Raw genomic sequence first — 27789 nt, forward strand, 5'->3', positions numbered from 1 at the left:
ATTAATAACAGCCCTTAGGTCAGTGAGGTTGTTGCCATCAGCAGCAACCAGACATGATTTCTACTGGCTCTCGTTGCTGATGAGATCTGGCAACTGAAAAGCTTCCAATATGTGCAGAGCTTCACTTGTTTTTCTGCATATTAATTAATTGCAAAGCCTGCAAATAGGATATGCACCGCTTAGTCAGTTAGACTGAAACCACGTTTAAAATAAATCATGACGTTCTCAATGTAGTAAATCCTTTAATTCCCACACTTCATTTCATTTCATGTTTTTGTGAGTTTTTCTGCTGTTAAACGGATCATCTGACGGCACTAGTGGAGCATTCACAGGGTGACGAGAGAGAGAGAGAGAGAGAGACGCCCTGTGTCCAAACATCCAGTCTCAGATAATCTTCTTTTAAGCGATGATTTGCAGAACCACGTCACGCTGCAGTCTTCCCTCCCCTCCTTCACTCGGATGAAATATGTCCTTTCCATCTTGTTGACAGTTGCTGCAGCAGACTGTGAATATCGGCGTCCCCTGTGTCAAGCTCCCACCCACCCACACCAAATATGTCTACATCCTGTATATACATACAGTACAGTTCCTTAAATCACAATTCAAACACAAGTCTAACAGATGATTAGAGCCAGGAGTTCTTTAACCACCTGAGACCGACTTTACAGAGCTAGAAAAACTAAGGAATCCATTGGTACCAACCAATGCAACGTTAGTTTGTCGTGAGGGAGGTAAATAATGCTCCAAAGTTAGGCTAAATTTTGGCGAGGAAAAACTGACATGGCCATTTTCAAAGGTGTTCCTTGACCTCTGACCTCCAGATATGTGAATGAAAATGGGTTCTGTGGGTACGCAAACAGTTTTGGAATTCCATAAATTGGGTCTCACTGTAAAGCTGAGACTCTTGTGGATCCAATGAGCCCAACTGTATTCATGTGTGATGATGTTAGTCCCCATAGGAGACATTTCATTGTTTCACCAGTTTTTTTACATTTGACCTCACTGTATAAAATGACCTGTGGTGACCTCTAGGATAATCACAGCCTCATGAAACTTTACAGCCACAAACTAGAGACCTAGAGCATTCAGAGGATGGATGGATCAAGCTAGAGACCTAGAGCATTCAGAGAACGGATGGATCAGACTAGAGACCTAGAGCATTCAGAGGATGGATGGATCAGACTAGAGACCTAGAGCATTCAGAGGATGGATGGATCAAACTAGAGACCTAGAGCATTCAGAGGATGGATGGATCAAACTAGAGACCTAGAGCATTCAGAGGACGGATGGATCAGACTAGAGACCTAGAGCATTCAGAGGATGGATGGATCAGACTAAAGACCTAGAGCATTCAGAGGATGGATGGCTTTCCTAGATGGATTAAACAATAAGGGGGTTTCTGAACAGTTTACACAACAGAAGTGCTCGCCATCCAATCGCCGAAAAAATGCCAATTCCTGCAGAAATCTCCAAAATGTCAAAAGTTTTTGATCCCAAATCACAGCATGGCTTTTTCTATGGTGTTCCTCAAGGTCTTGGTGTCTTAATGTGGTATTTTGGAAGGATAATACCACCTCACGGTACCGCCAGCTGTGAGCTGTAATCTGTTTTTAAAGTCACGCACCTTGGCGGAGGTCTGCGCTCTCCGAGTGCCATTCTAGTTATTACTATTTTCCCCCAAAAGGGGGCGTGGTCATGAGAGCCTACACTGGATGATGTGTTGCTGGTCTGATGTATGCAAAACGTGCGGTTAAAAAATTACAGACAGAAAAAGCAAATGGCATTACATTTGGTGACGAGCGCATTACGACTTGTTTAGGACTCGAAACTCAAAGTTTAGGACTTGAGACTTGCTAAACAATGACTCGGTTTCACCTCTGCTTTTCTAGTCGTTAATCGTCAGGAGGATTCGGTCTTAAATCGTCGGCTCGTGTGGCTGCAGAAATGGGAGTTTTCAAGCAGGCAAAATTGAAAAAGTGAATTATGAGATAAAAAGAAACCGGAGTTGTAGCTCTCTCCGGAGCAAAGTGCTGAGTGACCCGATCCCGACGGGGTCTAAGTGCTGTGTGCTGGTGTGTGTTTTAAGAGGTTAAGAGGTGTTCTTGTCACATTCTGTCAACTCTCTGAAAGCTTAGCCTGGAGGAATACCTGACAGCCATCTGGCGGTTGTTTTTCTCCGTGGCGTTTCTCAAACACACACACACACACACACACACACACACACACAGAAACTTCCACATGCAGCAAAAATCAAGCGCACACACACGCAGTGAGATAAAGCCTGGAAGAAATGCAGCAGCTTCTGCTTATTTGAATAATTAACATTTGCTTTGGAGAGTTTCTGTATGCCTTGAACTTGCTCTGAAAACAATCACGTGTTGTTAAATAGCTGGTGCAAGAATCCGCAGCGTGTTGCAGCATCGTCTATCAATCCGTCTTCCCTGAAGTATTACGCCAGTGTTGGTTTACTCACATTTTCTGCTGGTTTCTTACCACTTCGTCCTTCCCTTGGATTAGTCCGATGAGAAGCAGCTAGGCGGTCGTGTAGTTAAGACTTGTTTAATGTCTATCTCGACAGCAGCAGAAGGTATTCGTGCTGGTTGAGCTCCAGGATGGAGGTAGGTAGCTCTGACATATCCAACGTTGGAGAGTTCAAAGGTGCCGTTTCAGAGGGTGCTTCTCCGAGATGTGGCCAGATGTTTGTGATGGGCAGCAAGCCCAGATCCTGTTAGCCAACACCAGAGATGAAGGAAGCATTCACGTTGAAGAAGGAGACCTTTATGGGTTTAGTTAGTCCAGGGCACTCCTGAATCAGCAGATAGGGAGAGACGGAAATTAAGTTTAATTTAAGCACTCTTCTGTCCAGGAGAACTGGTTATATGTTGAAAGTATAGTCATCAAATGCCATTAAATATAATCTACAAAGCATTTCAACATAATTCAGTCCAGCTTTACTGGGTTGGGCTGTTATCGGCTTACGCTGCACGGCGGCTGGATTCTTGCGATATCAGCAATCGGCGTCCTGTGAGGAGCTACAGGCGTGGTTTAGACGTGTGACGAGAGGCGACTGTTGGTTTAAACAACAACGGCGGCTCCTGAAGAGGTTAGCGTAGATGCTCCAGTGTAGCATCAGTTATCAGAACTGGAGAGTATTTCTTCATTGAAAGAAGAGCAAAGAACGGCACCGAAGGCTTTTCTCAATGGAAAAAGATGTTTTTGCTCTTCTCCAGACTGGCTTCGGCAAGAGTTTGATTGACAGATGGTTCATCCAATCACCTGCCAAGTATTTTTTTGAAAGTGCCTGCCCTTTTTTGCGTTAACAAACCATCTGGTGTGTCAGGCTACTTATCCACCCGATTTGACTGTTATCAGGCCATTAAATAGGCGTTATCAGTTGCTATAAGCACCATAGATGTGGGTCATTAGGGGCCTACTACGTTGCGAAAGTCAAACTTAAGTTTGGGGCAAGTCATAGTCAAGTCAGCACACTGACACACTGACAGCTGTTGTTGCCTGTTGGGCTGCAGTTTGCCATGTTATGATTGGAGCATATTGTTTTATGCTGAATGCAGTACCTGTGAGGGTTTCTGGATCAATATCTGTCATTGTTTTGTGTTGTTAATTGATTTCCAATAATAAATATATACATATATTTGCATAAAGCAGCATATTTGTCCACTCCCATGTCGATAAGAATATTAAATATTTGACAAATCTCACTTTAAGGTACATTTTGAACAGATAAAAAATGTGCAATTAATTTGCGATTAATGGCAATTAGGTTTGGATAATCATGTGATTAATCACAATTAAATAATTTAAGCGATTGACAGCCCTAATGAGAACATCAATTTTAGGAGACAGGGCTGTCATTTAATATCAACAGTGACTTGTTTTAATAGTTGTAAAATACTTTTGGAAATTTGCAAAACCAGAAATGTTTGCACCTGTACAGGTTGCATTTACACCTTTTACCTTACACATATCTCAATTTAAGTTACTCTCAACAATGATCCACATCATATTATCAACAGTGTTGTGTCTTATCAGTGATGCAGTCCTAACATTGATGTCGCTTCTTCTTCAGGAGCAGGAGAGCTCGGGGCTGGACTGGTTTCCCGTGGACCAGCATCAGAACTCGTGCTACCTCTTTTGGATCCTGGAGGAGCTCCTGCAGAAATCAAAGGTAGCGTGCACGGTGGAGGTGGAGGTGGGTTCGGAGCAGACGGGCTTCCTTAGTCACTTGGACCGGCGTGTCTTTCTAATGTCAGAGGAGTTCCCCTTGTTTGTCATCTGCATGTGGAGGTTGGGAGGTCTCCTCACCTCCTCGGACAGATAAGATCCCCCAAGAAGCCTTCCAGAAGCAAAACATGTGGTGAAATGTTGGTAATTGAATAATAACAAACGCCAGCAAAATCATTTAAAACCAGTTTTACCCCTTCAGTGTTGTAGTGATTCGTTGGACATTAAAGTGTTTTTAATTGAGTAATGAAACTGAAACTACTGAAATCACCAATGAGTCTTGTTGAGTACTAATACTAATCCTCCATGAATGTCTTTCTGTTGTGGATCAGTGCTTAGAAAGGCCTCTGTTATTGATGTGAGTAATAACTGAAGCTCTTTACATTATTATTCCTCTCTATTGATATGAGCGGCTCGGTGTCGGTTATATTTCCTGCAGGGGTTCAGTGCAGGGCTACACAAGTGCGACTAAAATAATTGGGATCGTTTCCAGCTTGTTAACGGTTTGAGAAAAGTGTTAAAACTTCACAGAGTGATGTGATGCAGCAGTTTGGATTCCTGATTCATTTAGAGGACAGTGTTTTTACACCAGTTGTTCTTTTATGTGATGTAGTAAAGAGTGACCTTCACCTTGAAACTGAAATCTGTTTTCATATGAAAGTAAACACAAATAGATGAAAAAGAAAAGTGATAATACAAACAAAACAACACAATAACACAACGTGAAAGATTTTCTACGAGGCATCTTCCTGACGACTCATTTTCCCGAAAGAGAAGTTTAAACTCAGACTAGTCGACGAGTCTAAAAGTAAGAAAACACTCAGAATACAGTCAAAGTTGAGCACTCTATATACTAATATAAGAGCCATTTCAAAACTTGAATCACATTTTTCAATAACCACATCATATTTTAAATGTCTCCAGTGTCCATTCATACTTTCCAACCCTCCCGATTTTCCAGGGAGACTCCCATTTTTCATTGCCTTCTCCTGGTTTCCTCCCCGCGTCACAATTCTCCCGTAGTTATCCCCATTTTTGGCAAATTCTCACACTTTTTTTCCTTTTAGACAGCGTCTATAAGCCCTACTGTTTCCACCGAGACGACAATACAGCTACACCAACTGTCGTTTCCCGGCAGAAGAGAGCAGATGCATTGCGGTTTGAGCTGCGCTCGAACCGGTTCTCTATTCCCATTCCTAGCGTTTTCCCTGCCTGCCAAAGTGGCGGATGTCCTGATGATTTTACCCGCCACTGCCAACAATTTACCCACATTTGGAGGGAGGTAGCTACTAATTCCAGACCCCGATAGCGATAATATACACTCACCGGCCACTTTATTAGGTACACCTTGCTAGTACCGGGTGGTCTTCTGCTTCAAGGTTGGACGTGTTGTGCGTTCAGAGATGGTATTCTGCATACCTTGGTTGTAACGAGTGGTTATTTGAGTTACTGTTGCCTTTCTATCATCTCCAACTGACCTCTGACTGTCCACACAACTGCCGTCACTGGATATGTTCTCTTGTTGGGACCATTCTCTGTAAACCCTAGAGATGGTTGTGCGTGAAAATCCCAGTAGATCAGCAGTTTAATACTCAGACCAGCCCGTCTGGCACCAACAACCATGCCACATTCAAAGTCACTTAAATCCCCTTTCTTCCCCATTCTGATGCTCGGTTTGAACTTCAGCAAGTCGTCTTCACCACGTCTAGATGACGTAATGCATTGAATTGCTGCCATGTGATTGGCTGATTAGCTATTTGTGTTAATAAGCAATTGAACAGGTGTGCCTAATAAAGTGGCCGGTGAGTGTACAGTAGTTGGGTTCATGCATGTTTAGCGGGCTCCATAGCTCCATTTAATTGGGACAACACACAAGGTGGCGAGGGCCCGTTCATCTCTGCCTGCAGCTTTCCATTACATTTAAATCAGATGAGTTATAAACTCCTCTTTTCTCTCTCTGGGTTTTAGCTGCTGGTCTGTCAGACGACAGTTTTTTAGAGAAATGAACGAGTAAATGAAACATAAAAAGGTTTTTCAGAAGTGCGTTGAACATTTCCTCCCATCCCCGGTGGACATTATCCTCTGGTTGTACAGTACAAGTGTTGGTTATTGAAGTGGAAACTACAGCAGCCCTACTAATGGACTCAATGTCTGCATCTGTTTCCTGAAGCTTGTGAGCCTTTCATCATTCCCCCGGTCCGGTTCTCTTACCCTCTCCTCAACACACCCAGCCTCCCTGTGCAGTGATCTTCTCCTCCCCTGCTGTCTGTTATAATGGGCCCAGCACGAGCGCCGGCTAAATAAGTTTCCCTGGTACGTCATGAATTACCAGAGAGGCTCACGGAGCTGCGGCTGCCTGCGCTGATAGCCATCGCCGCCATTGTGTCTGCTTTGGGTTTGTGCCCCGACTCCGTCTGCGATCTCCTCATCTTTCATATCCTGTTGAGAGCACAGCGGGGATGGGCTTTAAAAAATAAAAATGGACTGCTCGTACGTGCGCTGGTGGTTAATGTGCCTCGGCGGGATTGACAGCCCACAGAAGATGGCGTGTTGCGTCACCGGCGGAGGAGCCAACTGAGTCTCGGGATATGTGGATGAGCTGCAGAGATTAACGTTTGGATCATGAATCTATAGGTTTATAAAAACCTGCCTACCACTATATTAATAACAAGAGAAGATCTGATGCATCTTTAAGTCTGTTAATGTCAACACATCCCATCAAGAGACTCAAACCAGCAATGAATGGATCTACTACTAAGTGTCTTTTTCCTCTGAGCCACTGAGGGCTGCACAGTTAATATTATTAAGATCAGGATCTCTCATTTATAAGTGACAACAATTCCTCCGTGTTTGCATTAGCAGGAAGATCCGCTGCATCTAAACGAGCGCTACCAATCTCTCCCTGAGCTGTATCAACAGACAACAAGTGTTCCACAGGAAGGAGGGAGCAGGACTAATGAATCTGTTCCATCCTGGCTCTGACAGAAACGCTGGGCTTGTACTGTAAAGAGAGTTGTGCAGTAGGGCTGCTCCATTATTGGTCAATATTAAGATCATTATTTACCATTGACTTTGGAAACATCACACATTTAGCAAGAAATATATTGTAGGCTGCATTTTAAAGTTAAATGCATCAATCTGGTGCACTTTGAGAGCAAAAATGAAGAGGCTAGAAGGACATGAATAACTTGTTTGTATAGATTTTTGGGCTGTCAATCGACTAAAATAGTTAATCGTCATTAATCGCATATTAATCGCACATTTTTTATCTGTTCAAAATGTACCTTAAAGGGAGATTTGTCAAGTATTTAATACTCTTATTAACATGGGAGTGGACAAATATGCTGCTTTATGGAAATGTGTTTTATATATTTATTATTGTAAATCAATTAACAACACAAAACAATGACAGATATTGTCCAGAAACTCTCACAGGTACTGCATTTAGCATAAAACAATATGACTATGACTTGCCCCAAACTGCATGTGATTATCATAAAGTGGGCATGTCTGTAAAGGGGAGACTCGTGGGTACCCATAGAACCCATTTACATTCACACATCTGGAGGTCAGAGGTCAAGGGACCCCTTAGAAAATGGACATGAGTTTTTTCTCGTCAAAACTAGCGACAAGCTAGTATGACCTGGTTGGTACCGATGGATTCTTTAGGTTTTCTAGTTTCATATGATTCCTGTATCTTCACTCCAGCTGTAAAAGTGAGCCGCTACAACCTCTGAAAGATTGATAATGCGTTAAAGAAATTAGTGGTGTTGAAACGAATGTGCGTTAATCGGCACACTGAGGACAGTCCACCCCGGATTCTGGATATAAAATAGAACGCAAGACAAAATGATCGATTATCGATGAGTTGATTATCTTGTTTTCATAATCGTTGGAGGTCAAAATTGTAATTTAAATTTAAATATTAAGAGATGGACTAACATGTTGTTGGTTTTGGTCTTTTCATTGGGATAGTTGACAATAAGAAAAACATAAGATAACACCAGCCTTATCATTTAAAGATATTTGGTATTCAACAATTAAAAGCGAAACTTACTTTAATACTCACTATACTATATATAGTATACTATGTGTACATGTATTTTTGAGAAGAACTAAAGTGGTTGTCCTGCAGCACACTAGACCAGAGATACTGTAGTCTTTATGAGAAGCTTAGGATAAGGTAGGAGGGCATAAATCAGTGAGTGTAAAGTGGCTTAGTGTGCAGATCCTGCAGAAAGCGTGAGCAGGTTGTGTAAATAATGCTTCACTAAGGCATATCCACTCTCTCCCATCAGGAATGGATGATTTATGAGCTCTCTGACTCTGTAAATCCGCACGACCTTGATTGATACGAACATTAATTTTCCCATATGTCCAGGAATGTTTGATGCTGAAAGCAGCCCGGTGTTGTTGGTGTTGTTGGTGTTGTTGGTGTTGTTGGTGTTGTTGGTGTTGTTTGTGTTGTTGGTGTTGTTGGTGTTGTTGGTGTTGTTGGTGTTGTTGGTGTTGTTTGTGTTGTTGGTGTTGTTGGTGTTGTTTGTGTTGTTGGTGTTGTTGGTGTTGTTGGTGTTGTTGGTGTTGTTTGTGTTGTTGGTGTTGTTGGTGTTGTTGGTGTTGTTGGTGTTGTTTGTGTTGTTGTTGTTGAGGTCAACGCAGTCTGTTTTAAAGTGGAGAGAACACAGTAAAGGCTTGTTTAATACATTCAGTGTGCACTTAATCCCACATTGACACGATACATTCTCTCATTTATACATTCAAAAAGATGGAAAAAGAGAGTTCTCTCTCACTTGTGGGAGAATTGATTTAAAGAAACATGCGTCACAATCCTTTAACAAGAGGATTAAACCTCTCCATGTTCGTGTATTCTGAATCCAGAAGAGGTTTAAAGAGAGTTGAAAAAGGGGGATATGAAGAGTTTCCTTTTCCATCCATGAGGACGTAGTGATTATTTGAGCCGTTGGACTTCTGGAGGCTCTTTGACCTTGATTGATATGAGAACTAATTAAACTCTGATGCTCTTCCAGATGCTTCGTGTCTGATGTTCTAGATCATCGGCCTTATTCCGACAGCTGTTTCACAAATCAACTTCTAACTAACAGCTCATTATTTTTATTCCCTCAATGTGGCCCTAATACTCCGTAGTACATTTCCTCTTTTGCCCTCACTGCATTAGACTTATATACTATATACTGAGACTATAAACTGTGTTACCTTCATCACAATGATCACATGTTTTGCGGCTCCAGACAGATTTTTTTTTTTTTTGTCTATAATGGCTCTTTTGAGGTTGTTGACCTCTGATCCCAGACCATGGGGAAAAAGTTGATCTCATCATACACTTCTAGGGACTTTTACTTTGTAAAATATCTAAATGAATCCAGTAAAATGTTTGATTTTCAGCATGTATGTAGTCAGAGATGTCCTGAAGTCAAATATATCAGTCAATGTCAGGAACTATTTATTATCCAGCAACCCAACAATCAAAGACTAAAGACATTTCCCTCTCAGATTAGTGGTATTTTCTTTTTAATTTATAAGGGTCATGTAATGTTTTATACTTCTGGTGAATATAATCCATCAATCTTATTTCCATAGATGTATTTAGTATATACAGTTCCCTTTGTTAACACCTTATTTTGAAAAGCGGACGTAGTCCCACGTGTCTACTTCCTCTAACTTCTCCAAGGTGGTCTCTAGCTCTCCCGTCAGCTCCGTTCTCTTTATCCATCCATGGTCAGCTCCATCGGGGCCGTTTCAATGCAGAGAACACAAATGTCAGTATCTGGGTGCTCTACAGTCGTAGCATCGGCCCATTTGACCACGGAGACGAGAGCGACGGCCGGCTCCACCACACGTTACCGCCATACGATAACGTTTCCTGTCCGTGAAAGAGTTAGCATGCAGCTTTAGCTCTGCTCTGTCTAGCTCTGCTTTTCCTGTCAATGTGTGAAACCCAAAGTGTTTCCATACTTTACTGGATGTGTAGTGTTTACCACGCTGGATTTAACATGTGAGGGTGCAGGTCGTATCCACGACGACCCTCCGACGTTTTAGACTTTCTAGTTTTGACTTGCTGAGGTTTGTTTTGGTTGACGGATACGGAACGGATATGACATCACGATACTCAGACTACAACAATAAGAGCGGTCTTGTTCTCTTTTATAAAACCACTGAACTCCAGCCTCCTCAACACGTCACTGAATTCACAGCTTCTAGGTGAAAAGTGATCAGTATAGAATGAAAGAAGACATAAAGAGGGTCAACTCACAGTGATCGTACGGAGGCGTCCATCAGACATAATCTGAAGAGACCACAGCTTCTATCACTGCCACAGTTTAGCTCACTATTTGTTGAATATTTCAGAGGGCTGCATGTCAAGAGGGAAGTAATGAAAATGTCACTCTGGTGTGAATTAAGACGAGTCTGACAGAAGTTAAGATCAAACCAGCCGGTAACACGAGAAAATGAGATTCCTCACCGTTCACGCGGCTGATTAAGGAATACCCGCTGCGGATCGGCACGCAAAGCAAAGAGACAAAAATTGGCCGAGATGAATTGAAACTGAACTCCGGCGTTACCTGACATGCTTGGAAAAAAACTCTGGGTTGGAGGTGATTTACTGACAGATATGAGCTGCTGAAAGACATTTAGCATCAAAGAGAAGTAGAAAACAAATCTCCCTCAGTGCTTCTGAAAGCTCATCTAGAGTTCCTTTTACACCGAGCGTCAAAATAACAACGTAAAGGCATCAGAGTATAACATGATTCAGTTATATCTTCCTTGTGTTCAAAATTGCAGATGAAACAAGCAACCAAATATGCAATTTTTAGGGTGTAGAGTTAAGATACTGGTATCATATAAAACTAGAAAACCTGATGAATCCATCGGTACCAACCATGTCATACTAGCTTGTCATGGAGGAGGATAAATAACGCTCCAAACTTACGCTAAATTCTGGCGAGGAAAAGCTGTCATGGTCATTTTCAAAGGGGTCCCTTGACCTCTGACCTCCAGATCAGTGAATGTAAATGGGTTCTATGGGTACCCACGAGTCTCCCCTTTACAGACATGCCCACTTTATGATAATCACATGCAGTTTGGGGCAAGTCATAGTCAAGTCAGCACACTGACACACTGACAGCTGTTGTTGCCTGTTGGGCTGCAGTTTGACATGTTATGATTGGAGCATATTGTTTATGCTAAATGTAGTACCTGTGAGGGTTTCTGGACAATATCTGTCATTGTTTTGTGTTGCTAATTGATTTACTATAATAAATATATACATACATTTGCATAAAGCAGCATATTTGTCCACTCCCATGTTGATAAGAGGATTAAATACTTGACAAATCTCCCTTTAAGGTAACTTTTGAACAGATAAAAAATGAGTTTTGGTGGTTTTAATGTCGATACAGTAGTCACAGTATGTCATCTGAATGAAGTAACTGAAGCTGTTCATCAGGGTTTACATTCAGATCAGGTGCACAGTGGAATCAAGTCAGTGATGGAAACAGTCAAGTCAATCTGCTTGCAGGTCTCAGTTGAAAGCGTCCGGATCAGTGATGAGGTCACCGGGTGGTGAAGCTCATTAACAAACATGAAGCTCAGCCCTTGGCAGCACTCAGAGCACCGTTTCCCCACCGGCTGCCGTTATTGACTGCGTGCATCCGTTGCTGCTTTAGCTTCTTGACAAATGAATGTCATTAATGAGTAATGGAGAGCACCTGTTACCGACGGACACAAATCAGCCTCCGGAAAGACCGAACCAAAAGAGGCAGCCAGCGGGGGAGCCCCCGGAGGACAGACGCTGGCTGTCAGATGAGTCTGAATTAAAGATAAAAACCATCCATTTACCGGCCTAACCATGATGGATTTACACATGTAGAGTCATTTAGTCCGTTCTGTTGCTCTTTTTCTCTGTTTTGACATTAAGATTTAACAAGAAAAAGAAAACAAGGCTTTTTTTACAGCCATTTTTACAGCTACAGCGGCATAAATATCCCACAATGCAATGCTGTAGTGACGACAACATTCATAACGGATGTTGACGGACAGCTCTGTAATATCACGAATGCTTCAATTTAACTTTAAAGGGACTATTTGTAACTTTCAGAAATACTTCTTAACAGCGACACCTGTGGCCGTGAAATCAACGAAAGTCAGCGTCGGGCTCGCGCTTGCTCGCTCTAAATATACCTGAACGAGCATCGTTCAACACAGTGAGGAGACACACGTCAGCTGAAACCACAATATCACTCTATATTTCAGCTGCTTGGCAGTAATGTTAGCTGACCAGACCAAGGTCTCTCCATGAATCAATGCTGATCCTAGTGTTGGCTTTTCCTGCTTCAGCCTGCGGGGCTCCGCAGCGAGAAACTCGTCTCCCTCCGCCCGCAGCCGGAGTGAACAGGGGAAACACCGGCACCCGGTCGGTAACGAGACGACAACGTTACTCTGCGGAGCCCCGTCATTTCACCAGACATGGGAAACCTCTGTTGGTCTGGAGGAGCTGCAGCAGTTATTTCTGCACAAACGTCCACTGTACATTCACTAGATATTCTCAGAGCTAAACTAACTCTTCTGCAGTGTGGAGTGAGCAGCATGCACGTGAGAGGTGGAGCGAGACAGCGAGACAGCGAGAACGCGCGCGCTGTGTGAGTGAAGACAAGCAGGCAGCGGAGCAGAGACTCTGGCAACACGCGAGCGCGCATATGCGAGCGCGACACGGTACATTTATACGCTTAAAAAGTTACAAACAGTCCCTTTTAAGTATAAGATTTCACTTCGCTAGGCGTAATTTATATTTGAAATTAAGGAAGTGACAACGTAAATTACTGCTCAGTGCATCCGAAAAGATGCAGAGATGCAGAGATGTTTATATATTTATATACTGTATACATATATATATATAAGATACTGTTTATTCACACAGAAGTATGTTGAACGATAGAACACGTAATGAGTATGTATGCACTCCCATAACGTCGTGGGACTCACAAGACTGAAGAAATAAAGGAATAGTTGGAAAAGATGCAGCAGATATCTGAGATATTGTGAGTTTCTTTCCTATCAGGATTATTTCTCAGACTTGACTTGTTCTTTATTGGAAGTGCTTAATGAAACAGAATGAAGAGCTTGCCATAAACCCCAAGCTGTTGTTATTTTAATGTGTATTCCTGTACTGTTTTGAGCTGGAAAGCTTCTTCTAAATCCTTCTCAAGGAGGACCTTAAAAGCAAATCACTACAGGAGTAACCTGCTGACATGTAGCTGGAGAACAAACAGCCCCGTCGCTCTATGATGATGTAATCTAATGTGGTTTAGCATACTGTAAATTGAGGAGGGCTTCTGCTCATTCATCTTTTTACAGGTTTTGTTTGCATCACTGGGAGACGGCGTTATATTTACACTTCAGCCACGTTCAGTTGACGCATTAACTCTCAGCGTATCGGTGGAAATACCCAGAGGAGGACGAGACGGTGTCTATCAATCTCAATATACACACTGAGCTTTTTTTTTCAATCACCACTCTACTGAGCCGTATGAGGTGTCAGGATTGATGCTGGGAATCAGTGAGACTGCACATACGTCTAGTTCATCTTGTTTATCATTATAAGACCTCATAAAAAATAAAAACTTTAATAAATAAAAGGGAAAAATTGACAGAAGAGTAAATAAATAAGGGAATTAATACAAATATAAATAAATAAAGAAGCAAATTAAAACAGAAATATAAATGTATGTCATTTTAGAAGAATTGTTTTTCCCTCCGGCCTCAACGGTGAACGGAGAATAAAAAAAACTAAGAGAAGTCTTGCTGAATTGAAGTAAATGGCTGCGTTTTGCTAAAAGCTTACTATTTAAAACACAAATGAGACTTGGATTATTCTGCACCAGTTGTATGAGAGTTTGTAAACTGATGTTTCGATGTAGTTTACTGTAATTCATCCGGACGAGTAGCGTGCCGGCCTGTTTTAGCGTAAATGCATGTGCATGTGTTCTTCAAGAATTCAAGTTCCACAGGGTGAGTAACTGATTTTCCAAATAGTCAACAGTTTGACATTTCAGTGTTAAAATTGGAGCTGACGATCTTCCCAGTGCTGACCTGAAGTCAGTGTTGGATGTTGTGCAGCGACACACAGCTGAGCTGGAAACTGCAGATTTAGCATAAAAAGTAATTTGAGGAAACTGCTGCGGGTGAAAAGTTGATCTAGTTTAGAGAAATGATGGTAGTTTAAAAGGTTAATATGAGTCAAGAGCTCCCGACACATCAGATAAAGGCTGCTCGTAGATATCGACGGGGGGGTATTGGCAGCTTAATCTCATCTCTCCAGGTGAGATATGTGAAGTGGCCTTTCCTCCTGCAGTGACTAAGGTCAGCAGTAACAGCGATACTGTGCGTCAGCAGAGGATGAAAGCCTCGTCTCCGGCCGCCTGTTTAACCTTTATTCTCTCAGAGAAGATGTGCTGAGCACGCTTGTTATTCCTCCGAGCCTCACGCCTGCAAACACTCTCTCAATCCTCTGTTAGACGCTGAGCGGTGATTCAGTTCAGGATTAAGTAGCTCGTCTCAGCGTGCTCGTCTCAGCGTGCACGTCTAACCGCCCACAAGGTGGATGTTAATTCCTTAAAGGGACCTTGTGGAGCGTTTGACCGCTAGTGGACCTGTAAATGAATATTTCATGGCGGTCCTGTATTGTTTGTATGTAATTAATAGGTATGTGCATGAGGACACACATGCACATTTCAGTTTGTCTTGTATGTCTTTACAACAGATACAGATTAAATTCATTCTAGATGTTTTTCTTTATTGTAAAACATGACGTCCTTCTGGTCTGAATGAAGAAAAACACTTTCATTGATTTCTTATAATGTTCTTTGTGTTTGCTGTTAAGCTTCACTCTCTCTAAAGATATGGATTTCTATGTTATTGTTTTGGTCTCTTCTTCCCTTTGGTTACTCTTTTTTTTTGTGATTAATTTTAAGTTTTGGGGAGTAATTAGTTGCATGTAACGTTACGTAATTCAATTACAAAATAAATGTATTTGTAATCAGTTATTGAGAAGAGTTACTAATCAAAATGACGGTGATTACAAACGGCGTACATCCCATTATTTACAGTAAAAAAAGCTTATAACATTAATTCTGTTGCTCTTTTCCAATCTCAATTCAGTTCAATTAATTTTATATTGAAGAACTTTTAATAAAAGTTTGACAGTCAGTGTTGTGTTCGGTTGAAGTTTATGCTTTTAGGACTTTTCAGCTTTATTGCTCAGTTTATAACATTTGTTAGAAAGGTAATCAAAAGGTAATCAAATGTAATAAGTTACTTTGAACAATTTTTTGTCACAATGTCAAGCAAAAAAAAGATTATTTTCATATCGTCAACCAAAACAAACCGCAGCGAGCCGAAAGGAAAAAGCAGAAAACAGCGGAGGGAGTCCGTGGATATGAGTTTTCTACAGGTGCAACGTTTCAGTCGTGGAACCTTTTGATGGACAAAGCTGAAGTTTGACAGCGTGATATGAATTTAGAAAAATGAGCACACTGTGTAGAATTATTATGAGATGATTGTTATGTTTTTGTTTGTAGAGAAACTAACCGATCCCAGTGAGAGTTGGTGGAGTTTAGCAGAAAAGATGAGAGCAGGGAAACTCTGAGTTACCTGTTTTCTAAGGTAACAGCTGGACTGCATTAAGTCATAGAAGTAAAGTCCACTCTGGCCTGAACGGGCTTCACTGCTCCTCTCAGCCGGCTCCTTATATGCAGCTAAAGGAGGACGCGGCCTTTGCAATCAAACTATAGCTGGAGGGAAAGAGGAATAAACAATGTATAATTAATCAGCGCGCTATTAGTATTCCCTGACATTGTCGGCAGCGACCCTGGAGGCTGACGGAGCAACAACAATGTTCACAGATACATAAATTAGACTTTCAGAACAGAAACAGCTGCTCGGGGAGAGCAGCACTAGAGGATGTGTGAGAGTAGGACTACTGTTTCCTCCTGGGAGAGGTCAGAGGTCAGAGGTCATGGAATCACTACATGAGGCTGCTCATTTGTTCAGTTTGGAAATACAGAAGTTAAATCTGTTTATTCTGTTTTTCTTTTTCAATATTTTAATAAATGAGGAGGGGGGAGACTAATAATATTTTAATCAGACCACGTTTGTTTGTTTTTAATACTTTATACCTCATTATTATATTATTATAGTAATTATATTATTATATTATTATATTTATGCGAGCGTCTCCTCATCATGGCATCTATACTCATTATATTATTATATTATTATATTATTTCATTATTAAAATATTATATTATTACATTATTACATTATTACAATATTATACTATTAAATTATTATATTATTACATTATTACAATATTATATTATTACATTGTTACATTATTACATTATTACATTATTACAATATTATATATTGCATTATTACATTATTATGTTATTACATTATTACATTATTATATTATTACATTATTACATTATTATGTTATTACATTATTACAATATTATATTACATTATTACAATATTATATTATTACATTATTACAATATTATGTTATTACATTATTACAATATTATATTATTATATTATTACATTATTATAGTTATGCTAACGTCTCCTCCTCATGGCAGCTGTACTCATAATTATATTATTATATTATTATATTATTATATTATTATATTGCATCATGATTTTTGTTAAATTAACGCATGTCGGAATAACATCACGAGAGTTTTGCTAGAGTTGAGGCGCGCTACGGTGATCTCGATCGTTCAGTGTAAGGTGGACATAAAAACTCAGTCCAAGCTGTTTTAAATCAGTCTTGACGTTCCGATAAAATCAAACAACTTTAATATCACCGTAAGTTTTAGTGACGCGAACGTCGTCAACAACCGATAGGAGCGCTCTCTCCAACACCAAACAGGAAAACGGGGTAGAAAGTGAGGAATAACTTTCTGTACGAACCGTTGTGTGAGGATACGTTGCATTAATTATCATATCAGGAAATGATACATACTGTATACTATAAATACAGTTGTATGTTTGCCTCTTCATCTTTACCTCAGGACGCCCGTCTGTGGTAGAAATACAAAATAAAGATATATACTCTTACTCAAGTAATTACTACGGCGACTACTTTTACTTGTACTGTACTTATTATTATATTAAATCATACTACTCTGATAGTTTGTGCTTCTATGCCCACGTCTGTCCTTAATCAAGACGTTTAACTCCTTTACCAGTATAACAGTGTAATAATAAAATCATCAGTAAGAATCAGGAGAGCGTTAAAGAGGTGAACGTCAGCTACAGCGAGGCGTGAATCACTCCGTCGACACTGAGTCACTCACTCGTGAGTTCTCTGACATTTTTGGGGTGATGAAAGTCAAACGTTTGACTCAGTGATATTTCATATTGACATACAGTATATTTATTGTGTTATACTTCAGACCTGAAGTCATGTAATCATACCATCATATTCTGCTTTAACAGTTTGGCTCTGAAATGCTGCAGAAACATGAGTCCCTGTACGAGGTGTGTTCGACCTGCAGACTCTGACCTGTCTGACTCAGCTGGTTTAGCATCTACTCTGTTTTACTGTCTCTTATTTGTTGACGTAGCAGTTGTGTTGGAGTCTCGTAAATAATTCACGATGACTGCAAGCGAATACAAATGTGATGTTAACATACAGCATACAGAGTGTAACACTTCTCTGGTCGTTCTCCATCCATCTGTTTATTTATCAGTTCATCCAGAACCAGGTCAAATTAAAAATATACAAACAGTTCAATTAAACATCGCTGCGGATTACGGAAACGATTTTCTGCTTTTTAAATGCTGCAGGAGGAAATGTGTTGTCTTCAAATGGCAGCAGGAACGAGGACATGAAAAGACCCAAACCAACAATGAACTGATGCTACTAATAAGTATTGTCTGTGTATTCAATATAAGGACGTCGGCTTACGGCTCAAACTGAACAAACGTTTAGTGAATTTCCACCTTTTAAACTTTTAAGCGAAAATGGCCGAAAGGAAAATGCAAATGTGATTTAATCAAAAGCCCCGGAACAGCTACTTAATACCCGTTGAGGTGCAATTGTTTCGTCAAGAAATAAACTTTGAACCTCAACTTTTTTACAACACTTTTAAATCCAGTTCTGGCAACTACCGGGAAGTAAAGTAATTACGATTAATCGCATGATTATCCATCGTTAATCATGATTAATCGCACATTTTCTAAATGTTCCTTAAAGGGAGATTTGTCAAGTATTTAATACTCTTATCAAGATGGGAGTGGTCAAATATGCTGCTTTATACGAATGTATGTATATATTTATTATTGTAAATCAATTAACAACACAAAACAATGACAGATATGAACGCTATCGGTTAAAACGTTAAAAGAAATGTTAATAATTAATTCAAAAGCTGAGCGGCTCGTCTCTTTAAGGAGGAAAGCTGGTCCACCTTAATAGCCCACCTTAAGAGGCAGAGCCGGAGTTGATGGATACAGGAAGTCGGCTCCCGTCTCTCCGGCTCGCTTGAGCGGAGGAGTTGGAGATGTAGTTTCATATCATTTATTCACCGACAAATAAACTGTCCACACACTGCTACACCTACGTTCACAGCTAGAACGCCACCAACAACGCTGACAGACTGGATGTGTGCGGCGGCGGCGGCGGCAGCGAGCACAAAGCCTCCGGCAATGCTAGAGCTGCTAACGTAGCACAAACACACACACTGTCTGTTGGACACTCGCTAAAGTTCCGCCGGGCCGACACACAGCTGACAACCTGCTAAACTAAACTAAATGTGCGGTGGAGACTTTTACTGGGAAAGTGGCTGCATGTCGGCGACACTACACGCAGCATCGGAGCTGCTAAGTTAACACTCCCAGACGGTGAACTGGAGACTCAGTTGTCTGTTTTGCAATTAAGGCTGTCCCACTTGAAGAAGAAGAATTAATTTAGGACAATAAAACAGGTGAAAGTTGTACTGTTTAGCGTGAGAAACAAAGGCCGCCTGTGTTGTTGGTTTTTAAAGTTGTAACCGGAGGTCTTCTCTCTCTGCAGTCTTGTCTTCTCTCAGCTGTTCTGCTCCATCAGCCTCTACTGAGCTCCATCTATCAGAATGAGCAGAAGTGACGCCCTGTAGCTGCCAAATCCCCAACCAACACCCCCCCCTCCCCATCCATCCACTTTCTAGACAACCTTCCTTCTTCCACATGGAAAACATTTTGGGAAATCACCTCCTCTATTGTGATTAATCTGTCCTCTCTGTCTTCAGGCCTTTAAGAGCTCATTACTGAATCCATCATACTTTGACATTTCTCGGCGTACGCGCTGTCGGCTAATTAAGACGTTTGTACGCCGTTTGGCTTTTCTGAGAGTTGGTCAATAGCTCCCGTGTTGAACGGCCATTAGCGCACCAGATATATCTGTCAGTGTTTGTCTGAGTCATGCAGATCGTCTCAGGTTTGTTTTCTCTCCTGATGCATGTAAACATGAATTACTTGATGAGTAAGTCATCTGTCAGACCCTATCTGTGTCGAGGGGAAGCGTGATATCAACTCTTTTCCTTCAGCTCATTCATCATTATGGTGATGTCAGTATCAGACGGTTAAAATCAGACTCAACGGGGTTGTTCACAAGACGTTAATATGCAGTAGGATTCAGTCAAAGGACGTCATTTCATGTTTCAATTACAATCTAATACAAAATTCATGTCCAGAAAAAGAGCTCTAGATTTCACACAATAAAGTAAATTATCCCGAGACATCATGAAAATGAAATGTTTATTATTGTCATTATAAAACATTTATGACACAAGTTCTAACGTGAATCAGTTTCTTTGAAATATGATGTTTTGTACGATGGCGTATTAGGCCATTATAGGTTAAGAAATGTAATAAATTTTGGAGCCGGGGGAGGGCAATAATATTCTGAGAAAAACTCAGAATTTAAGAGAAAAAAACTCAAATATTCTCCGAGGTTATAAAGTCATAAATTTGCGAGAAAAAACCCAGAAATTCTCTGAAATTAAAGTCACAAATCTATGAGACGAAAAGACGAAAAAACAGTGTTTTGTTTTCTCGCAAATTTGTGACTTTATCATCTCCAAGAATTCCAAAAAAAAGTTTTTGTTCATAAATTTGTGATTTATTTCCTCGTAAATATGTTTTTTTTCTTGCAAACTTGTAACTTTATAATATCAGAGAATATTTCAGTTTTTTTATCTTAAATTTGTGATTTTTTTCTTGTAAATTTACCAATTTAATCCCAGAGAATTTCTGAGTTTTTTCTTGCAGATTTATGACTTTATAATCTCAGAGAATATTTATTTTATTTCTGTAAATTTGAGAATTCTTTTATCGTAAATATGTGTTTTTCTTGCAAATTTGTGACTTTATAATCTCAGAGAATATTCAACTTTATTTCTTGTAAATTTTTGTTTCTTTTTTTAAATTCACCACTTTAACCTCAGAGAATATCTGAGTTTAAAGTATGTTTTATTTTTAATCTACAATGGCCCTAATATGCCGTCGTAGTTTTCACATCAGACATGATGAACAAAGGCATTAAAAGGGTCTAAAACCTGAGACTTGACATGTACTGTAGGTCTTTACCGCCGTTCAGTGTTCAGTGTGGGAGCTCATGGAGAATATATTTCTCATAATCGTAGGTAAGGTGAGGTATAGACTTTATAATAGAAAAAGAACAATATCTACAGCCTCTTCATGCTCATGTTCGGTTCACCCGAACTCCGTTCTGCCGGTGTCTCATCGGGGGGGAAGAAAGCACACAGTAATTGCAGTTGTGATATTTTTAAGTCTGCAGAGGTTTCTATGTCTGGCTGTATCGATTCACACATCAGTCAAACTCAGGAGCTCGCCCACCGCCTCCACACTTCACCTCAAAGTGCTGCTGCACACCAACTTTTCACCAGGTTTTCTATACTCGTATACTTGAAGTCATTTCTGTTGAAGATAATTAGTATATTCCTCAGAGTCCAAGTCCACGGCAAATGTTCACAGGGCTCTCCGGCTGGTAGCAGTCTACGAACGGAGAAGGTAAAGGAGCTGGAAACAACGCTTAAACGACGACTGAGGAAGAAGGCCAATGAAGCAAAGAGGCTTTGTTTAGTGGCGTACATCCTAACGAAGCACAAAGCCCTTCACCTGTGGCGGGATTGTAATTGAGGTGATGACTGCGATGGCTGCAATGTTATTGAAGCACCATAAAAGTAAGACAGACATTATGTCTGCTGTTGGCGATGTACCACTTTGTGTTTGAGTCGCTCTCGCCCACTTTCATTTTGTCAAATTAGCTCTCAGAGGGAAAAGTCCTTCCCGATCGGACAACTGCATGAGGCAACCCACTTGCACCGGGGCAAGTGTTCCTGCACGTGAACGCAGCATAAACGCCCTATATCACGATGTTAACGAAAGTTAAAAAATGATGTGTGTATCCGCCCCGTGAGTCGGATCTGCTCCGAAATGTAATGGGTTCTTCCGTGACCCGTGTTCCACCCTTCCACCAAGTTTCACGAAATTGGGTCTAGTAGTTTTTCCGTAATCCTGCTGACAAACAGACCAACAAACGGAGCTGAACACCTCCTTGTTGGCGGTAATTAGAGATTCAGATGAGGAACTCCTGAAGCTTCATCATGGTTTTCTTTTTTTTTCTTTGCTCATTGATTCGCTGGTAATTGGAACAAATTATCCAAATTGAGATTTACCCTGTTTAGAAGAGAGGAGGGGAAAGCCTTTTGCAGGAGCACCAAATGAGTGTTTTTTATTTGATCTGCAGAAGGTGTGAAGTCTGTTTCCTGCTCAAGGACTCTGAGATTATAATGAAACAATATGTAGATAAATAAATGTTGCTCCTAAGAATCAGTTCATATTGACGGGAAGCAGTCGGTGTTTTAGTCTTTGTTAACCTCAGTGTTAACGTCAGTATCGGTCCTGTTGTTTTATGGACGTTATTGACGGCGTCTTGTTTACCTGTAGTGCATCCATCTGGACCGCCGTGTGCTGTGGCGGACCCTCGTCGAGCCCGTCACAGCCCGCCAGTCTGGACAGCCTGTCATCGGCAGGGCGGGACCGATGTCGGCGGAGGGCTGATTGACACAAATACCCACCGAGCTGCTGCAGACAGACGAGCGGCGTGCGGTCGGCAGCCGGGAAATTGCAGTCAATCAGAGCGTAGCTTCGCCGTTGGTTGATCCTAATGAGTGCAGGACTGTCACGTCTCCCGGCGGACCTCGCTGCTGTCAGGAACGCAGACAGGAAGTCGGTCCCAGAGGTAGTGAGTGAGCGAGGACTATTGGAAATGAGTTCCTGTTAGTTTCATTGCTCTTACTTATTGTGTCTGATTGGTATAAAAGCCTGATTGTCCTCGTTGTTCTGATGAAGTGTTTGCAGATCCATGAAAAGCCCTTAAATTAAATTAACCAAACTCAAGGCTGTAAAATGTCTTTAATCCAGATTAGAAGAACTTTTAATGTCTTCAGTAAACCTTTAGAGGTCGTTCAGGTGTGTGTTGTCACACTTCTACTCCAGTTGTGTTAAAGGTTTTCTCACAAAATGAAATGCAGGTGTTACTAATGTTTAAAAAGTGTTAGTTGGAAGTTCTTAAACACAGATCAAGTTTATTATAATCATTCATCCAGAAGACATTTTAACAAAAAGAGTCGCCATTAAATGCCGGATCCATCTGCGTTCTTTTCCAATTTTTCCAAACGGAAGCGTCCACTCAGCCGTTAGGATTTGGGATTTTTTTGAAGTAGGGTTGAATGTATACTCTCACGTTCTGTGAGGTAAAATTACTGTTTTTGTGAATGTAGTCTGGTGGCTTTGAAGAGCACGAAAAGGCGTTTAAATGCCACAATAATGCCCAAAGCGTTTAGCGTGCAATAAGTACGCCTTCCTTGATTTCCGTGTGTCATTTGTACGTGTGTGGCGTACAAATGACACACGAATGCGTACTCATAAAACGCAGAATGTCCGTGTAATGGCGTCAACAGAAAAACTCATGTTTGCTCTTTTGCACGTTTTAAGTTTTCACCCCTTTTTCTTCCAGAGCAGCAGCGTTTGTTTGACGAGTGCCTCCCAAGATTTGACTTTACAGACCTCTATCTTTATGAACTTCCATGTTGTAATTAACCAGTTTTCCCTTAAATAGAAGAGCGATCATTAATCTTCTTAGTTGCATCTGTGTTTTTGATGAAGATAGAATATAATCCAAAGGTTGTTTTCATGTAATATAAAGTCCTCATATGTCTGTGTATTCTCCACGTGTAAATGAAAAGGATTGATTACTTACATATGATCGGTAAATTAAACCGTCATATCGTAAGAAGCTAAAAAACACAGTTTGATGCTTTGGATGTTTTTCTGTTTATCTCTCTCTGAAGATCTCCACCACACGTGTCAAACGACGTGTAAAACACATTCCCAGCAGCCACTTTCACCCTCTTGACTCGGTGAAGGAGCCTCTTAGTATTCTGCCAGCGTCCCCGCCGAGGCGGCGGTGGCGGCGGCGTCTGCAGCCTGGTCGGCGGGGCAGCGCCGGCTCTTTCTGATGAGCGACTGAACTCTGAAATCTGGGCTAAATCTCTGGCCTCCTCTGAGACGGAAAAGAGAAAAAAGACTTTTGAAGTTCACGGTGGGCTTTGAGAAGTGGAGGAAATCATTAGGATGCGGTTCTCTTGTGAATCAGAGCTGCAGAGGGACGGAGGCAGCTGTGGCTCTGTGTCCACCTCAGACTCCTACTTGACCTCTGACCTCTTAACGTCAGAGTCGGTCTGCAGAGGGAAAGCATGCGTTGGCCGGCGCCACAGAGCCGGTCGTTGTGAGAGTAGCGTAGATCATTTGGAGCAGAGCCAGTGCGTATAGAGTGTGAAAAGTGAGTGGTGAAGCAAGAGAGAAAGAACGGTGGTGACGGGAGCGAGTAACGTTATCGACTCCTACCCAAGGCGTTCTGGGCTACTGCAGAAACATGGCTGTAATTTTTTATGTAATAAAAATAAATGCAAAAATAAAAGAATTAATAAATAAAAAATGCAGAAAATAAATGCTAAAACAAATGAATAAATGCAAAAATAAATAAATAAAAAAATAAAAAAAATGCAAAAATAAATGAATAAATAAAAAAGAAATAAATAAAAAATGAAAAAAAGAAATGAAAAAATTACTTACTAAAAATTGCAAAAATAAATGAATAAATAAAAAATGCAAAAATAAATAAATGAAAATGCAAAAATGAATAAATAAATAAAAAATAAATAAACGAAAAAATAAATGAATAAATAAAAATGCCAAAATAAATACATGCAAAAATAAATAAATACATCTAAAAATAGATAAAAATAAATACAAAAATAAATAAAAGGGAAAATTAAACAGTAGAGTAAATAAATAAGAGAATTAATACAAAGATAAATAAATAAAGAAGCAAATTTAAACTGAAATATACATTTTTGTCACAATTTATCAGTTAATTAATGGCTACATTTATTTTTAATATTATTTTTGCTACATTTAATGACATTTATTTATTTATTCATTTATTTTTTATTTTGGCATGTTCCGTCCTCCATACAGATTTGTACATTTTGACTTTTTGTCAGATATGTTTTCAACATAAAGAGTTTCATGTCCATCTTGAAGTCTTGAAGTGCTCCAACAAACCTGAAGTAATTCCATTAATCTGAACAAACAAATCAAAAGTCAGCCAGCGGGAGAAAGAAAATAATCATTCAAATAAATCTTCTTATTACTAATTGTGACGGTTTATTGTGATGCAAGTTTTAGATACTATTATCCACCATAGGAGTGTGGGTTAGTCTCAACATTAAGTCATATTCATGTTATTTTATTTCCATAAATCTGTTTTAGACATCAGGACGACCGTAAAGATCTTTACACCAAACGTGAAAAACATAAACAAGACAGAGAGGTAGCTCCACACGAACACACTCAGGTGTTGACGTGTTTGTGAGCAGGTTTAGTTTGTAAACAGCGAAACAAACTTTAGTTTTAATTGAATTCTACATTTGCTCGCTGCTCTGCTGTAGCTGCACATATTGTGTGTGTGTGTGTGTGTGTGTGTGTGTGTGACAGTCAGCGACTCCGCGGGTGTCTCTTTGTGTTTGGCTCCTAATTACACTTCGAACTCAGCAGTCGGGCTGCTGCACGGCTCCGTGAGCCTTACAGCACGCCGTACAATATGCCTCTGAATCACTGCGAGCTAGCGGCGGGTAACCAGGGAGCTAATTAGCCGTCTGCGTAGCTTCCTCCTGTTCTGTCTGCTTTTTTTTTCACTTCTCTGCATGTCGGAGAAAAGTTTTCAGAGATTACTTGTGGATTGTGTTTGTTGTTGATTTGAATATTTAGTGAAAAGGAATCAGCTCTCGGTGTTTGTGATGTATCTGTGAGACAACAATCAGCCTCTCTGTGTGATCTGAGGGCCTCTTTAGATTCCACGACACCTCAGCGGAGAAGAACTGCAGCAAAAGTTTCAGACGTGTTCTCACATACAGACCAGGAACACTTTCCTCTTTCAGGATATGAGAAACATTTCTATCTGATTCTGGAGTTCAGCTCACCGGTCAAAGTTCAGGCGGTTAGTTTAGTGTTGGGATGTAACAGTAAAAACACAATCCTCCGTTCGGTTCTCGTGTTCAGAAAAGACAAAAAGTGATGTTTCCTGTTTCAAAACAGCAGCACCAACGTCCCAGTAAAGAGGATGGAACCTGCCATAATCAGAAATAAATGAATAAATAAATAAATGACTTCATAAATAAATAAATACGTCATTAAATGCAGTAAAAATAATATTAAAAATAAATGCAGCCATTGATTAATTGATAAAATGTGACATAAATTAAATATTAAATATTTCTGTTTTAATTTGCTTCTTTATTTATTCATTTATTTATCTTTGTATTAATTCCTTTATTTATTTACTCTTCTGTTTCATTTTCCCTTTTGTTTATTTATTTATTTTTGTATTATTTAAAAAATATATTTTTATTTATTTTTGCAGTTATTCATTTATATGTTTTTGCATATATTTATTATTTATTTTGAAATATGTGTTTTTATTTATGTATTTATACATTTATTTATTTATTTATTTATGCATGATTTTCCCTTTGCATTTCCCGCCTTATTTTAATTATTTTTGTCGTTTGTTTTAATTCATTTATCTGTTTATAAATTATCTTATTTATTTACTCTTCTATTTAAATTCCCCTTTTATTTATTTATGTATTTATTTTTATTCATTTTTAAATTATCTATTTTTTTATTTATTTTTATTTTTATTCATTTTATATTTATTTTGAAATGTATGTTCATATTTATTTATTTCCCCAAACTTATTTATTTCTGTATTATTTTCTTTATACATTTCTTTATGCATATTCACTTAACGTGTGTTGTCATGGGGTCATAAATAAATACATTCAAAATAAAACAAAAAAATAAATGCCATAAGCCATAAATAAATAAATACAAAAATAATTGAAAAAAAAATATATACATTTAAAATAATTAATAATAATTAATAAAAATAATTACATAAATATATTAAAGGGAAAATTAAACAGAACAGGAAATAAATAAGGGAATTAATACGAAGATAAATAAATTAAGAAGCAAATTAAAACGTCACATTTTATCAATTAATTTATGGTTCATGGCATTTATTTTTTCTATTATTTTTGATACATTTAATAACATATTTATTTATTTATTTATTTTTTGGAATTGTGTTATGATACGGTACCAGTCATATATGTCGTTTTGTGAGTCACTGGCAAACGAACTATTCTGTCGTTTAGGTGTGAAGACGTGTTGCAATAATAATAATAATAATAATAATATTAATAATCGTCTCTACAGTCGTCCCACACTGAAATGCCAAAACTAAACAAAGTTGGTACAAGCGACCGACACTTTCTGGATTCTTCATTATTATTGAAATGAGCTTGAATGAATATTATTATTATTATTATTATTATTACTCATTGTATTCACATCACTGACCCACAAACCCACGCAGCCTCAGCTCTGTATCTTCACATAAATACAGGTTGTGACTAATTCTTCCACCTGCACGTTTTCACAAGTCAGAGATGTTCAGAGCGCTCTGACATCGGAGGGATTTTTTTAATGTTTTATTTTTTTTTAATCTCAGGCCTGTTGTTGGTGCTTCCCCCGCTGAGATGTTTCTAGGCAACCGGATAAACACCACGTCTGTGTTAACGCTCACAACTCAGCAGCATCAAACAAAGTGTCCTCCACCCTCCAGATGGATGGAGAGGATGATAACACTGCTTTATCTGATCTCAATATAAATGTAAAGTATATATCAGGATGTCACACGGGACTGAAATCACCTGCTGAGCTCGTGCCTTCTAGATTCCAACGTAAACAAAGTGTTTCAATAACATTACAATTATCTCCAGATACAACAACAACCAATCAATAGCTAGATGAGTTATTACACCCAACATG

At 39.6% G+C, this 27789-nt stretch overlaps 1 protein-coding gene across 3 annotated transcripts in view; it reads left to right on the top strand.

The window, feature by feature from the left end:
• The window catches only part of mei4 (meiosis-specific, MEI4 homolog (S. cerevisiae)), a 79762-nt gene that overhangs the window by 47220 nt on the left and 4753 nt on the right, over positions 1–27789 (top strand). The window contains exons 5-6 of one of the 3 annotated variants that reach the window (XM_037749844.1): positions 4088–4186; positions 23682–24219. In XM_037749844.1, the coding sequence (XP_037605772.1) occupies positions 4088–4186; positions 23682–23849 (267 nt within the window). In that variant the 3' untranslated portion in view covers positions 23850–24219. Of the gene's footprint in view, positions 1–4087; positions 4971–23681; positions 24220–27789 lie in introns of those variants that run through there. The other 2 variants (XM_037749847.1, XM_037749845.1) reach the window with 2 other exon arrangements.

The sequence above is a fragment of the Sebastes umbrosus genome, chromosome 18 (assembly GCF_015220745.1).
Source record: "Sebastes umbrosus isolate fSebUmb1 chromosome 18, fSebUmb1.pri, whole genome shotgun sequence".
Classification (NCBI taxonomy): domain Eukaryota; kingdom Metazoa; phylum Chordata; class Actinopteri; order Perciformes; family Sebastidae; genus Sebastes; species Sebastes umbrosus.